The sequence below is a fragment of the Cynocephalus volans genome, chromosome 14 (assembly GCF_027409185.1).
Source record: "Cynocephalus volans isolate mCynVol1 chromosome 14, mCynVol1.pri, whole genome shotgun sequence".
In the NCBI taxonomy this organism is placed as follows: domain Eukaryota; kingdom Metazoa; phylum Chordata; class Mammalia; order Dermoptera; family Cynocephalidae; genus Cynocephalus; species Cynocephalus volans.
In genome coordinates this window covers 29,909,403-29,923,833 of record NC_084473.1, presented here as the reverse complement: position 1 = coordinate 29,923,833, position 14,431 = coordinate 29,909,403, and the positions used below count along the sequence as shown (strand labels likewise).

The window sequence follows — 14,431 nt, the reverse complement described above, 5'->3', positions numbered from 1 at the left end:
AATCTGGGTCACTGGGCTCCATGTCTCATGACCTGTATTCTCCACCAGGCTGCGAGAGAATGAATCTTGCATGTAAGTGCTGAATCTGTGTTCTGTAAACCTGAATGGTAAAGTGACAAGTGTAGACACGGAGGGTGTGAATCAGCCCTATTAGCAGTGACTCTGACAATGGTCCTTCCACCTTCTCTGTCTTACAACAGGTGGAAGGATGAAGAAGTTTCCATGAGGGCAGTGCCCAGGACTCACAAGACATTGTGAGTGGTGCCAAGACATTGGCCTTCCTGATATCTGAGCACTTCCTGAGCTCTTTGAGGCAGATGGAGGCGTGGTTTGCTGTGCACGATTGCTTTCATTTCCCTTGATGACGTGTCAGTGGCTTTTGGCGAGAGCTCTGCGTGCTCTCTGCTCTGAAGTAGGATTTGCCAAAGCTCTGTGGGCTCTGGTTCCCTGCCGTTGTTTGATTTCATTTCATTTTATTGGAGGGCGTATCTTTCCAGTTGCAGAGCAGTGATAAGTGCCTGGGTCTCTCAGGAGTGAGGTACTTGGAGTTCAGGGACCCCATCCGTGGCAATGACAGCAGACGAGCTGGTTTTCTTTGTGAATGGCAAAAAGGTAAGCAGGAAGTGACCTTTGGTTGAAGTCCCTGCTCCCCGGGAGGAGTTGTGTGTCCTCTGGAAGAGGCACGTTCTGTTTCTCTCTCTTTGCTCTTCCCTCTTGCATGTTCTCCTCTCTTTCTCCCTCTCCCTTCAGATGTGTTTCTGCATTTTGGTAACACTGGGGTAAGAAGACCTTTTCAGAGATAGTGCACAGGCGAAATACTGAAGGGGCAAAGAGGGGAACGGAGGCGACAAGAGAGGCATCTGTGAGCTCACTGCCAACTCTGCAGTAGTAGAGACACTGGCATGAAGTGAGAAAGGGGGACAGAGTTCAAGGTGAGATTGGAAGTCATCCACCACAGCTCTCTTTCTGTGTTTAATCAAATTCAATTTTTTTCGTAAGCCACAATTTTTTTCATAAAGGGCATGTTTCCCTCTGCCACCCCCCTTAGTTGTATACATAAGTATTGCAAATCTTCTACCCACTTGGATTAACTTCTCTGGTGCACAGGACCTGGAAAAGATGGCACTGGTACCAGTCCTTTGGGAACTGCAAGGGTGAGAACCTTTCCAAATTTTCATGCAGGTGAAGGGAGAGAGGGGGCTAGCAGATTGTATTGTCTCCATTTGCCCTTCCTACACCACTGCTGAGATGATCCCATCTACTTCAGCTCCTCACTTGGGAATGAAAGGGATAGCTGCATAGCTGCACGTAGTAACTGGCCAGGTGACAGTGTGAATGATGAATGTGCCCAATGGGCTCCCATTTTGTGTTGAACTGAGAAACTGAAAGACTTTTGAGGTAATTTTTGCTTCATAGGACTCTCAGGATTTAAATGGTTGGGGTGCATCTGAGTGGCTGTCAAAGGAATTTCATAAGCCATTTCAACATCAGTGTTGCAGAAACTGATGGATTCAGTTTGAGTGGTGTCATCAGGAGGCACTGGGGAAGGGGGCCAGCCAAGATCTTCTGGGTTCAGAGCTGCCCCTCTGCACCAAGATTTTCAGGGTTGGCAACTGGCACCAAACCAAGAGGTAGGGCAAAACCTCCAAGCTGGTGGTAGTAAGACTTTTGCATCCAACATTTCAAACTTCTTAGCATTCAAAAATTACAACATAGAATTTTAAGAAACATCGGTTGAATTGCCTTCTAGAGATGTTACTTACACAAAGGCAGTTTCTCTGGAATTTTTATAAGTTGTTTTTACACTGAATAAGCAGCTGGATGAAGTAAGTAATTGGACTTCTAAGGCCATATCTCACTCTAAGGTTTTATTACCTATTAAGCCATCAATTCATGTGTGAATGTGTAAGTTCCTGCCCTTCTTTAGGGGTGGTTTGCTACTGTGCACTGGCTCTGGAAAGGAGCATTTTAAGGTAAATGTGGCTTGGTAAAAATTGTTTCCACTTGAACTTTATTTTCACTTTAGAAAAGTAATTTTAACTTTTTAGATGGTATCATCACAGCAAACCTTATTCTCTCTGGAAGCTTGTATGGCTGCCAGTTTCTGTGATGAATATCCATGTTTGCAATTTATAAAGATGTGGTCTCTTGAGAAACTGCCGGAAGGGTGGATAGGGAGTGCAAAGAGGAAGGATGTGAAAGCAGTGCTGTAAACACAAGACCAAGCAAGGGAATTTCGGGTCAAAGTGAGGCAGCTGTGAAAGTTTGTTCCCATTTCTGTTACCAAGATGTTCCAGACTGTTTGTTAAAGGATATTGCACAAAGAAGGGACCAGAAAAGCTGTTGGAACTTGGTGACTCATTCTTAAATGTGAGCCTCCTGCTCTTCTTGTTTTGTTCAAGGCTCCGTCTCCACCAGCTGGGGTGCTGCAGAGGGTATTAGAGGCAAAACCCCAAATACCTCTAGGGCCTTCTGTGCTGGTGATGGGCCTTATTGACTGCTGTTTTTGCATTTTCTGTTCTGGAGTCAAAGTCAAAGGGAAAGAGCTGCCCAGGATTTTATTATCATTGTAATTATAGTCATTTTGGAGGGCAGGATTCTAGATTTTCTGAGCAGTTATTCTCTGCTTAGTGGAGATCGTGACACCTGGAGGAATGTGTGAGGATTTGGCATGCAGGCTGTGGCTGAAGGTGCCCAGGAGTGAACCCCACAAGAAGGAGGTGTCAGCTGCAGAGAGCCTCACACTGGCCTTCACTCTCTCTCTCACTCATGTATTCAACATTTATCAAGGTTCTTCTAAAGCCTAATGCTGTGGGATATGCAGTGGAGAAATACAATCTCTAAGACCAGGCATTTGCCATTTGGGAGCCTATGGACTAGTTGAAGTGAACTATGATCAGGCAAAGTAATATATTCCAAAATGTATTTTACAGAAAACTAGCCCCATGAGGGACTCTTCTGGGATATTCTTAAACTGCTTAGCACAGTGCTTGGTACCTAGTAGGTGCTCAGTTAATGTGGATGGAACAAATGGATGAATATTAAATGCCCCGAGAAATCCCACATTGAAGAAATCTATTCTTTTAAACTTTGTATTTTAAAATTATTTTAAATTTACAGAAAAATTGCAAGAAGAATATAAAAAATATTAAACCCTTTGCCCACTTTCACTGCCTGTTAACATTTTGCTACATTTCTTTTATCGTTCTCTCTCTTTCTCTGGACACACACACACACACACACACACACACACACACACACACACACACACGGGTACTTCAAAAAGTTCATGGATAAATGGAATTAAAAGAAACAAATGAAAAATATAAGCTTTGCTTCTCAATATAAGCTCCATATAAGACCCTTAGTATAAGCTCAATGTAAGACACTTTTTGTAAGCCATGATACCAGCCATTTAGTCTATCTCTAAAGAACTGAGGGTCCTGGGAATTTAATCATGTCAATGCAGTCTTTTTCACATTATTAACTGAAGAAAAATAGGTGCCCTTTAAAGATTTTTTTAAGATTAGGAAACAAAAAGAGCCGAATCAGGACTGTAGGTGGATGTCTAATGACTTCCTATGGAAACTCTTGCAAAATTGCCCTTATTTGAAGAGAGGAATGAGCAGGCGCATTGTTGTGGTGGGGAATTACTCTTTGGTGAAGCTTTCCTGGGCATTTTTCTGCTAAAGCTTTGCCTAACTTTCTCAAAACACTTTCATAATAAGCAAATGTTATTATTCTTTGGCCCTCCAGAAAGTCAGCAAGCAAAATGCTTTTGGCATTCCAAGAAACAATCGCCATGACCTTTGCTCGTGACTGGTCTGCTTTTGCTTTGGCCCACTTCCAGCTCTTGGGAGCCATTGCTTTGACTGTGTTTTGTTTTCATTCAGGATCATATGGGTAAAGCCATGTTTCACCTTCTGTTACAATTCTTCAAAGAAATGCTTCAGGATCTTGATCTCACTTGTTTAACATTTCCATTGAAAGCTCTGCTCCTGTCTGCAGCTCATCTGAGTGCAACAGTTTTGGCACCCATCGAGCAGAAAGTTTGCTCAACTGCAGTTTTTCAGTAAGGATTGTGTAAGCTGAACCAGTTGAGATTTAGGATGCTGGCTACTGTTTCTGCTGTTCAGTGCTGGTCCTCTTCAATTAGGGCATGGACAAGATTAATTTTCCACCACAAATTGATGTGGGTGGTCTGCCACCTCAGGCTTCAACTTCGACATCGTCTTGACCCTTCTTAAAATGAGTTATTCGTTTGTAGACTTCTGATTTCTTCAGGGCATTGTTCCCGTAAACTTTTCGTAAGGCATCAATGTTTTCAACATACTTATATCCAAGCTTCACCATAAATTCGATGTTTGTTCTTGCTTCAGTTTTAGCAGAATTCATGTTTCTCTGATAGGGGCTCTTTTCCAACTATGTCTTATCCTTCTTAGTGCCTCAAACTAGATCCTGTTCAGACATATTATAACAAGTTAGTATGAGTTTATTTTGGTGCAAAAAAATTTTGCAATCCATGCATAGTTTTTTCATAATACCCCTTTTTCATGAACTTTTTGAAGACCCCTTGTACACAGATATATATGTACAGAAATTATTTTATATATTTGTGTATGTAATTGATGAAAAAAAATACATAAAATAAAACATTTTCTTTCTGAATCACTTGCGGGTAAGTTTCAGACATCATACCCCTTTACCTCCTCTCCTAACACTAAATATATTCCTACAAAATCAAAATCCATTTATAAAAATCAGAAAATTTAGCTTTAATATAATTTTATTATCTGTAGACTTTATGCAAAATTATTTCAGTTTTCCCAGTGATGTCATTTATAACTCCTTTTCCCTTCAAGCTAAGATCCAGTACCATGCCCTGCTATTAGGTGTCATGTCTCTTTAGTCTCCTTTAATCTGGAACAGCTCCTCAGCTTTCCTTTGTCTCTGTGACATTGACTCTTCTGAAGAGCACAGGCCAGTTTTTTTTTAGAGTATCCTTCATGTTGTCCCATGTGTTCTTATAATTAGATTCAAAGTGCAGTTTAGGCAGGAATAGCACAGAAGTCATGTGTCTTTCTCAGTCTATTCTATCAGGATGCACATGACAGATTTTTTCATTATTTGTGATGTGAACTTTGATCACTTGGCTAAGGTGGCATTCATCAGGTTTCTTCACTGCTATTAACTCTACCAGAAAGGTGATAAGGATAATTATTTTTTGCATTAATGATTTCATCTCTAGGGGAAAAGAAGTGGCTCCTTTGTAAACTTTGTAACCAGGATATTGAACAAGCTGGATTCATGGAGTGTAATCACACAAAAAGTTAATCTTATCTCCCACTTTCCATTAAACTTTATTCAAAGGGCAAATTCTGGCAGTTTCATGAACTTTTTGATTCCTCTTAGTCAATAAAAAATCCTATGGTCATTTTTAAGTTGCCAAAGACAGTCTCAATCCAGGACAGCAAGATAGCTCTCATTTAATTGGTACTGTTGGAAGGTGGCTTTTGGCTTTTCGGCCTTCCGGGTGCTTGGAGCTGACCCTTTTCATCCTCTTGTGAGGGCTTCCAAGGATTCTTCAGGGGCCACCATGGGAGACATCTGACTGCATGTTCCATGACAAGAGCGATGTGCTTTTCTCAGGCTGGCTGCTCTCCACTTTCGAGAAAAGCCTCCAGTTTTGAGAGGTGCACTTCACACGTCCTCTCTGCTGCAGGTTCCACGACTCCCTCTAGACACTCTTTCTGGGGATAATTTGAACACCTCCGAGCCAGCTCTCTCTCTCATGGAGGGCCTGCACTATCCCGACACTGCCACTTGGTCAGCTGCAGTTGAGGAGTTTAAACTTATCCTTATCAGTTATTAATTTTATGTTCAGCCTACTTCTAGCTGTTGAGATATGCCAGACTACCATCTCTATACTGCAAGGTGCTTTCCGTGGAGCACGAAGGAAGCCCCCTCACTAAGTCGGAGGTGTCATGCGGGTGTCTTCTCCCTTCTGCTTTAGGAAGGTGTGGGACTCACAGTAAACTTCTCTTCTAAAGAAACCCTTATCACAAATTTTCTCCCTTTAATCATTCCTATAACCCAAACCCTTTTATGTATTTATTTACATTTTTTATTGTTTATTAGGCCTCAAGGCTAGCTTAACATCAGCTCAGCCAGGTTAAGGAACTTTCCCCATTTCCCCCCTCCTCTTTCGCTATTCTGCTCCAGGAACTGAGATTCCTCTCCTGGGAAGGGGTAAACATTACCGTTACCATCCAAGGAACATTTTATGGGCTAGATTGGATTAACAGGCTTTGGGCTGGATTGTTTTGTACTGTGATGGTGGCTAATCAAGAGCCTATGCCGTAACCGACCAGATGTTATTGGACCGCAAGGGCTGTGTCACCTTGCATACCACTGATTTCAAAATTGCTCATTACTCCGTCGGAACCCTCCCTAAAAGCTTATGAACCTCCTGCTTTCTTGGGTTCGGGGGAACTGATCTGGTTCAGTCTCCCCTACATATTAGTGGAATAAAACTTTTGGCTGAAATGGCACTTGGCTCGGGTCTCTCTCTCTCCTCTCCGTTTCGTGGAACCTAACATTGTTCTGATATATAAATTTTATTTTAAAAGAGTGGTTAACAAAAACACTTGTCTTTGTCTATACCCAGGGTTATACCCATAATCATTTAAAATGATTATGTCCCCAAAGTAGAGTATTATGATACTTTATTGAAAAAGATCCTACATTATCTGATGCTTGGTAACACTGATATTTTTCACTTACAACACCTTTACACTCTTGATTTTATGATTTGAGCGGATGGAATATAAACTGATGGGTAATTTTTAAAAATGACTGCATCACTTGTAATAAAAAAATATATGCTTTAAATTCCTCAAAAGTAAGGTAATTACAATCAGTCATCCTGCATTAAAGTAGCAATTTGAAATTAGTCTTATATAATTAGGATGACCATATGCTTGATTTGCCTGGGACAGCCCTGCTTTGTGCCCACTGTACTGGCGTTGTTAGCAGTGCCTGCTTTCACTCTGAAAGAAGTCCTGGTAAACTATGGCTATTCTATGTATAATCAATTGCAGAATAGTTACATTGAAGACATTTTATAAATTTAGTGTTTATTCTGGGACAGGAATAAACTAAAGTCTGGAAGATATGGTTGTCACAGTACATAATATTCAATTATTTAAGTAATTATTTTCCTACAGAGAATCAAAGTAAATTTTGTGAATGAATTGTGAAGTACTAAGAAGAACCAGGGACCAAAACATATTTAGATGATTTTGAAACCAGTCAAGAATCCAAAGTTTTTATTTACTCAAGCAGGGTTCAAAGGAAAATATTGATGCACCTAGAATTCTAGAACGGATTATACCACATTTCAAAAATGTAGAAATAAATAATTGTGAGCTTATCAACCTGACTACTCTGGAAGATATATGTTCCAAACAATTTCTAAAAGAGATAACGGCCCCTTTAACATTATAAAATAACATAAAAATTAAACAAATGACTTAGATTTTTAGGACAGTGGTCACTAAAATTAGTTTGGTCATCTAAAATTTAAATCCTACTCATAAAACTGAACATGATATGCTGACTCATGGTGCTGGCTACTCTTTATAATAATAGGAACAGGTCATTTTTAAGAATTATCAAAGCTATACTTACAGAGGAGAACACAGTAAAAATATGAAAAAATCTTTTCTCCCTAGAATTTTCTATGCAATTGCCCGTAACTCAAATCCTTTTAGCTTTGATAATGCACAAGAATTAGTGAAATCGGTTTACATAGACTTCCTTTGACAATTTGCATTGTGAACTGGCTCTTCACGTTGCAGATGACCTTTTCCATCTTGTTGAACATACCGATGGATCTTTGGTTTGAGATTTCTCCTCCATTTCTGACATGTGTTATTATTGTTGACTGGGATAGTGCATCACATGCAAGAACACTCCGCTATGAGCACAAGCTAACTGATTGGCTTTCTACAGTCACACGCAGGGTCTGAGAGTGTGCACTCAAGGAGGCAAAGCCAGAGACCCGAGTGCTACCCTCTCAGATGTCCCTGGTGTTCACAGGGGTGATCCAGTAGTAGAAATAAGATGACATTTTTGACTTAAAGGGGGCTTTGCCTTGGTCAGCCCAGCAAGGCAGGGGCAACACCAGAATGTTGCGGGGTGGGTCCACAGCTGAGCACTAAGTTAGAACTTTAGAATTTAAGGACATGAGCATGTATGTAGTCTGCCTTGCAGTTAATATGTTCATTCTTATGGAATTGCCAAGAAAATACCTTAATTTTCATGATCTATTTAGCACATTCCCATTAACACTACAAATTCTTGGATGGGACATTGAGGGGGAGAAATTAACTGCAGAAGGATCACTAAGTGTACCTGTGATATATTTTTCTTTCATTTTTTCACAGGTGGTGGAGAAAAATGCAGATCCAGAAACAACCCTTTTGGCTTACCTGAGAAGAAAGTGTATCCTGACTTTGGAGTGGGAGTGAGGGAGAGGGGGTTGATGTGGACACATTCTATGGGACTTACATTATTTCCTTGTGACTGGTGGGGTGGCCACCAAGTGTGGAAAAGAGGCACTGCCTTAGGAGTCTGGACACCTGCATTTTAGTTGCAGCTGTGTCAGTGGCTGTGCCACCGTGGGCAGTCATTTGAGCTCCCTAGATCTGAAATTCTCAGCTATCGAATGAGAGGATTGTCATGATATTCTTTATGGTCATTCCCCCCCGCCTAGGGAGAAGTGGGCCCTTCCTTAGGGGACATTTGCTTCCCTAGGCAGAGGGAAAAAGGGAGGAGGCGTGTATGGGGAAAGGGATGTGAGACTTGTGTAGAATATGAAAGTACCTGAGACGGTGGAACAAAATCAAGGACAAAATTAATAATAGGAGCTAGAATTTTATAGGCACTGAGCATACGCAGGCAGAGTTCAATGTGGTTTGCATCACTTACACCACTTAATCCCCACAGCAATCCCACGGAAGTGTCATGTCCTCTTTTAACAGAGGAGTAAGTGAGGCCTGGACGTATGAAGAGACCTGCCTTTTGCTAGTGTGTGCTGGGCAAAACAGCCTGCCCTAAAGCCCCCAAGCCCTGCTCTTAATTTCTCACCAGTACTGGAAACTCTCCAGAGGTCTGTTGTCAGAACAACATTCTGACCTCTGTCAATGAATCACTCTTGCTCCCAGAGGGATGTCTAGCAGCTCTTTCCAGTGACGTATTTGGGGACAACAAATGATTGTTTCAATGCGCACAAAAGTGGGCCTGGGATCCATGGCCTAAACTCTGTTTTGCTCCCCTCCTAGCAGATAGAACAGTGGCTGGCTTTGCTGTACTTTGGCCTGGACTTTTTGACCTGGAATAGGCAGGTCTGGTGGCTCACAGCAAACGAACCTGACGGCTTTTCTGCAGCAGAAGAATCACTGGGTAGGATCAGGGGACTGCTTGGAACTTCCTTTCCAGCCCATCTACCTGCGCAGTCTGAGAAGAGAGCTCATTCTCAGAGACTGTTGAGATCAATTTTAGCTTTGTAATAATAAAACTAATTTTAGCTTTCTGATAGTTTTGATTTTAGTTTTGAAGGCCCAGAAACCTTAGGAATTTCTTACCATAGCAATTGGCTGGCTTAATTGTCAAATCTCAAATGAAATTCAAAACTGAAAGTTGGCACATACATATGAAGTCCTCGTGGCTTATTGCTAGCTGTGCTGAGAGTTTATTAGTGGGAGTTCCGGGTAAGAAAGAAGACCCTAGCCTTGGCATCTACCCTGGCCCCCAGAAAGATCTCCAGACCAGACGAAGACTTTGCTAGACTTTGGGCTGCCATCCTTCATCTTCATGTGCCTATAGAGTTATCTCGAACTGCTGATAACTGCATGTATCCCAACTAGTGAGAAAAATGACTTAGGATGTGGGAAGCCCTCCCCAGATGTGCTTAGGAAGAAGTAGCCTGGGCAAAGGGGAAGATCTGACAGGTAGTCAGTATTAGTGCTTTTTAAGTACAGGGTGCTGTGTCATTGTTAGTTATTAATTTTATCTTGAAAATGAGGGAAGTGACCAGGCGATAATAACCTCAGTTCCTGCCATAATCAGTAGATATCTGGGTGGCTCAGAGGCCTGCAGGCCTGAGGGAAAAGCCTCAGTGGAGCCCGTGTGACTCGGGGAAAGTGACCACCACAGTAGCCGCTCTCTACAATAGCCTACGAGTTGGGCACTTTAAAAAATGCAAAGAATCAGATGATCTTTTTGCAGGTGTATGTAAGAGTTGGGCCCAATTTTGGTCCCTGACCTCAAAATAAAAATCATTTTAATTTCCATTCATGTATCTTATGGACTGGATATGCAAAAGCCCTTGGTCCAGCCCTAGTTTTGGTTCCTGGGAATTTATCAGCCCAAAAGGCTCAGAGTGAAAAGCCAGGACTCAGTAAGTCACAGGACAGATCAACGTCTCATTCTAGCCCAAGCGGCTTCATTGCATGCCCAGCCGGGAGATGTGATGCTGTCCCCCATGTTAGTCTTTGAGGTGCATGATTTGCCTGCCTGGTGAGATCACACTTGGAAGACCCTGACCCCAAGAGAAGTCTCCAGGACCGGTGAGCCCTAAGACTTCCGTCCCAGGGGATGTGACACAGGCACTGTCCAGGAGACCCTGATGCCTTTGCTCTTCTGTGTAGTGCAGATGGTCCTGCTCCCACCCCCGGGGGAACGGGGCAGCCTCTCTGGGTGAGGAGGCTTGCGGGCCTGAGCCTGTGTGTGAGAATGGGTGGCTCTATACACGCAGCTCTGCCGAAGCATCTTCCAACCCTGCAGATTTCTCTCCCTGAGTTCATGCTCCTTAATTCTCGACTGTCCAGTGGGGCTGAGCGGGACCAAGCTTGGCTGTGGAGAAGGTGGCTGTGGGGCTTGCACAGTGATGCTTTCCAAGTATGATCATCTCCAGAAGAAGATTGTGTATCCTTTGCCTGCTGGCTGTTTGCCTGTGCAAGGATTATGATGCAGGGTCAGCGTGTGAATGAGTGTGTGTGTGTGTGTATGCATGTGCATGTGTGTGTTTCTGAGCAGGACCTGATCATGCACAGGGTGCTGTAGAATGATGTCTTAGCAAGTATCTTCCTGGCTTCTGAATACTAACTAAACTCTGAACTCCTGGTAAAATGACATTTGTAAAATACAGGCTTATCTCAGATACCATAAAACCCTTCCATAGCTCTCTATTGCCCCAGGATAAAATCCAAAGGTATTGTAAAGGCAAATCCCTTCACAATTTTCTTTCTTTCATCTCCAATTTTCTTTCTTATCATGGGCCCAGCACCCTATTCAAGCAGAGACAATTGTGAACTACCAATGCTTTATGCCTACTAATTTCTTGGTTTTTTCATAAGCTGTTTCCCAAGTCTTGAATACCCTTTTTTCCAGGACTTCTCCACCTGGCTAACTCTCACTTCTTTTTTAGGATTGGGCTAGAAATCAAGCCTTCCTTCATCTCTCAAGACTGGGTTAGGTGCCACTTATCTGTGCTGCTCCCGTAGGTCCCTATGAATAGCCTTCTTAAAGCACTTAACATAAGAGATTGTTAGAAAGGTAAACTGTGGCACAATAAAATTTTCAAAGAGTTTATTTGAGCAAACAATGATTTACGAATTGAGCAGCTCCAGACCAGAAGCAGTTCAGGAGCTCCACTGAGGGAATGCAAGGGGAGACTTTTATAGGATGAACAGAGAAGTAAAGCGAAGAAAGTATTTATTTATTTATTTATTTTTCTCTCATTGTTTTTTATTTTCTTTCTATATCACATCTACTCTAGTTTATTATTTCTTTTCTTTTTCTTTTTTAACTGAAACATAATTGATTGTACATATCCATGGGGTACAATGTAGAATATACCTGTGTGCCATACATGATCCTCTAATCAGGACAATTACTGTATTCATCATTATACAATGTAATCACTTTTTGTGGCCCTTTACCAATTTCTCAGTAACCTCCCTCCCCCTCCCCTTTTCCCACCTCAGGTGGCCTCAGTTCCATTCTCCCCGTTTGAAAGTTTAATGAATTATTGTGATTGTTGTATCTTTCTTTCTTTGCTTATTTGTTTCTTTTTCTTTTTTTTTGCTCCCACTTTTGAGTGAGGACATGAAGTATTTCTCTTTCTATGCCTGGCTTATTTCCCTTAACATAATTTTCTCTAAGTTCATCCATGTTGTTGCAAATGGCAGGATTTTGTTCTTTTCTGTGGCAGAGTAGTATTCCATTGTGTAAACATACCACATTTTCCTTATCCAGTCATCCATCGATGAACATTTAGGTTGGCTCTTTCTCTTGGCTATTGTAAATAGAGCTGCGATAAACACGGGAGTGCAGGTGTCCCTTTGACATGATGATTTCCATTCCTTTGGGTGTACACCCAGCAGTGGGTTTGCTGGATCACATGACAATTCTATCTGTAGTTCTTTGAGGAAACTCCATACTGTTTTCCATAATGGCTGCACTAATTTACAGTCCTATCAACTGTGTAGGAGGGTTCTCCTTTCTCTGCATTATTGCCAACATTTGTTATTCTCTTTTATGTAACGGCCCGTCTAACTGGCGTGAGATGATATCTCAATGTGGTTTTGATTTGCTTTTCCCTGCTGCTGAGTGATATTGAGTATTTTATAATGTGTCTGTTGGCCATTTGTATATCTTTCTTTAAGAAATGTCTATTCAGTTCCTTTGCCCATTTTTTAATAGGGTTACTTGATTTTTTATAGTTAAGTTGTTTGAGTTCCTCATACATTCTGGATATTAACTCCTTGTCAGATGCATTGTTTGCAAATATTTTCTCCCACTCTGTAAGTTGTCCTTTTACTCTGTTAACTGTTTCTTTTGCTGTGCAGAAGCTTTTAAGTTTGATATAATCCCATTTGTTTATTTTTCTTTTTGTTGCCTGTGCTTTTGGGGTCTTCTTCATAAAGTCTTTGAACTGTCCTACTTCCTGAAGTGTTTTCCCTATGTTTTCTTTTAGTAGATTTGTAGTTTCAGGTCTTATATATAAGTCTTTAATCCATTTTAAGTTGATTTTGGCATATGGCAAGAGGTGTAGGTCTAGTTTCATTCTTCTGCATCTGGATGTCCAGTTTTCCCAGCACCACTTATTGAAGAGGCAGTTGTTTCCCCAATGTATGCTCATGTTGTCCTTGTCAAATATCAGTTGGCTGTAAATATATGGGCTGATTTCTGGATTCTTTATTCTTATGCATTTGTCTGAGTGTCTGTTTTTATGCCAGTACCATGCCAGTATCATACCTTTGTAGTGTAGTTTGAAGTCACATAGTGTAATGCCTTTACCTCCATTTTATTTTATTTTTTGCTCAGGATTGCTTTGGCTATTCATGGTCTTTTGTTGTTCCATATGAATGTTAGGTTTGTTTTTTCTATTTCTGTGAAGAATGTTGTTGGTATTCTAATGAGGACTGCATTGAATCTGTAGATCTCTTTGTGTAGTATGGACATTTTCACAATGTAAATTCGTCTAATCCAAGAGCTTGGAATATCTCTCCATCTTTTTGCATCCTCTTTAGTTTCTTTTCACAGTGATTTGTACTTCTTGTTGTAGAGATCTTTCACCTCCTTGGTTTAATTGATTCCTAGGTATTTTTTTTTTTCATGACTGTTATAAATGGGTTAGCTTTCTCAATTTCTTTCTCTGCTAGCTCGTTACTGGAGTATAAAGTGCTACTGATTTTTGTGTGTTGATTTTGTATCCTGCAACTTTACTGAAATCATTTATCAGCTGTAAGAGTCTTTTGGTAGCATCTTTGTTTTTCTATTTATAGGATCATGTCATCTGCAAATAGTGACAGTTTGACTTCATCTTTTCCCATCTGGATGTCCTTTATTTCTTTCTCTTGCCTGATTGCTCTGGCTAGTAGTTCCAATACTATGTTAAATAGGAGTGGTGAGAGTGGGCATCCTTGTCTTGTTCCTCTTCAACTTTTTGACTTTTCCTCATTGAGGATGTTATTGGCTGTAGGTTCGTTGTATATGCCTTTTATTGTGTTGAGATGCTTTCCTTCTACACCTAATTTGTTGAGAGTCTTTATCATGAAAGGATGTTGAATTTTGTCAAATGCTCTTTCTGCATCTATTGAGATAATCATATGGTGTTTGTTTCTGATTTTGTTGTGGTGTATCCATTCATCTACTTGCATATATCGAGCCACCTCGCATCCCTGGAATGAATCCTACTTGTTCATGGTGTATACATTTTGTGGTGTGTTGCTGTATTCTAATTGCATATATTTCATTGATGAGTTTTGCATCTGTGTTCATCAGAGATAAGGAACTGTAGTTTTCTTTTTTGGTTGTATCTTTGTCTGGTTTGGGCATCAAGGTGATGATGGTCTCATAGAAT

The 14,431-nt window shown here is 41.1% G+C and overlaps 1 protein-coding gene across 1 annotated transcript in view; it reads left to right on the top strand.

The window, feature by feature from the left end:
- Nucleotides 1-442: 442 nt before the first annotated feature.
- The window catches only part of XDH (xanthine dehydrogenase), a 73,086-nt gene continuing 59,097 nt past the window's right edge, over nt 443-14,431 (top strand). Inside the window, exons 1-3 of the mRNA XM_063078064.1 lie at nt 443-612; nt 8,448-8,505; nt 10,893-10,989. Of these exons, the coding sequence (XP_062934134.1) occupies nt 571-612; nt 8,448-8,505; nt 10,893-10,989 (197 nt within the window). The 5' untranslated portion in view covers nt 443-570. The remainder of the gene's footprint in view (nt 613-8,447; nt 8,506-10,892; nt 10,990-14,431) is intronic.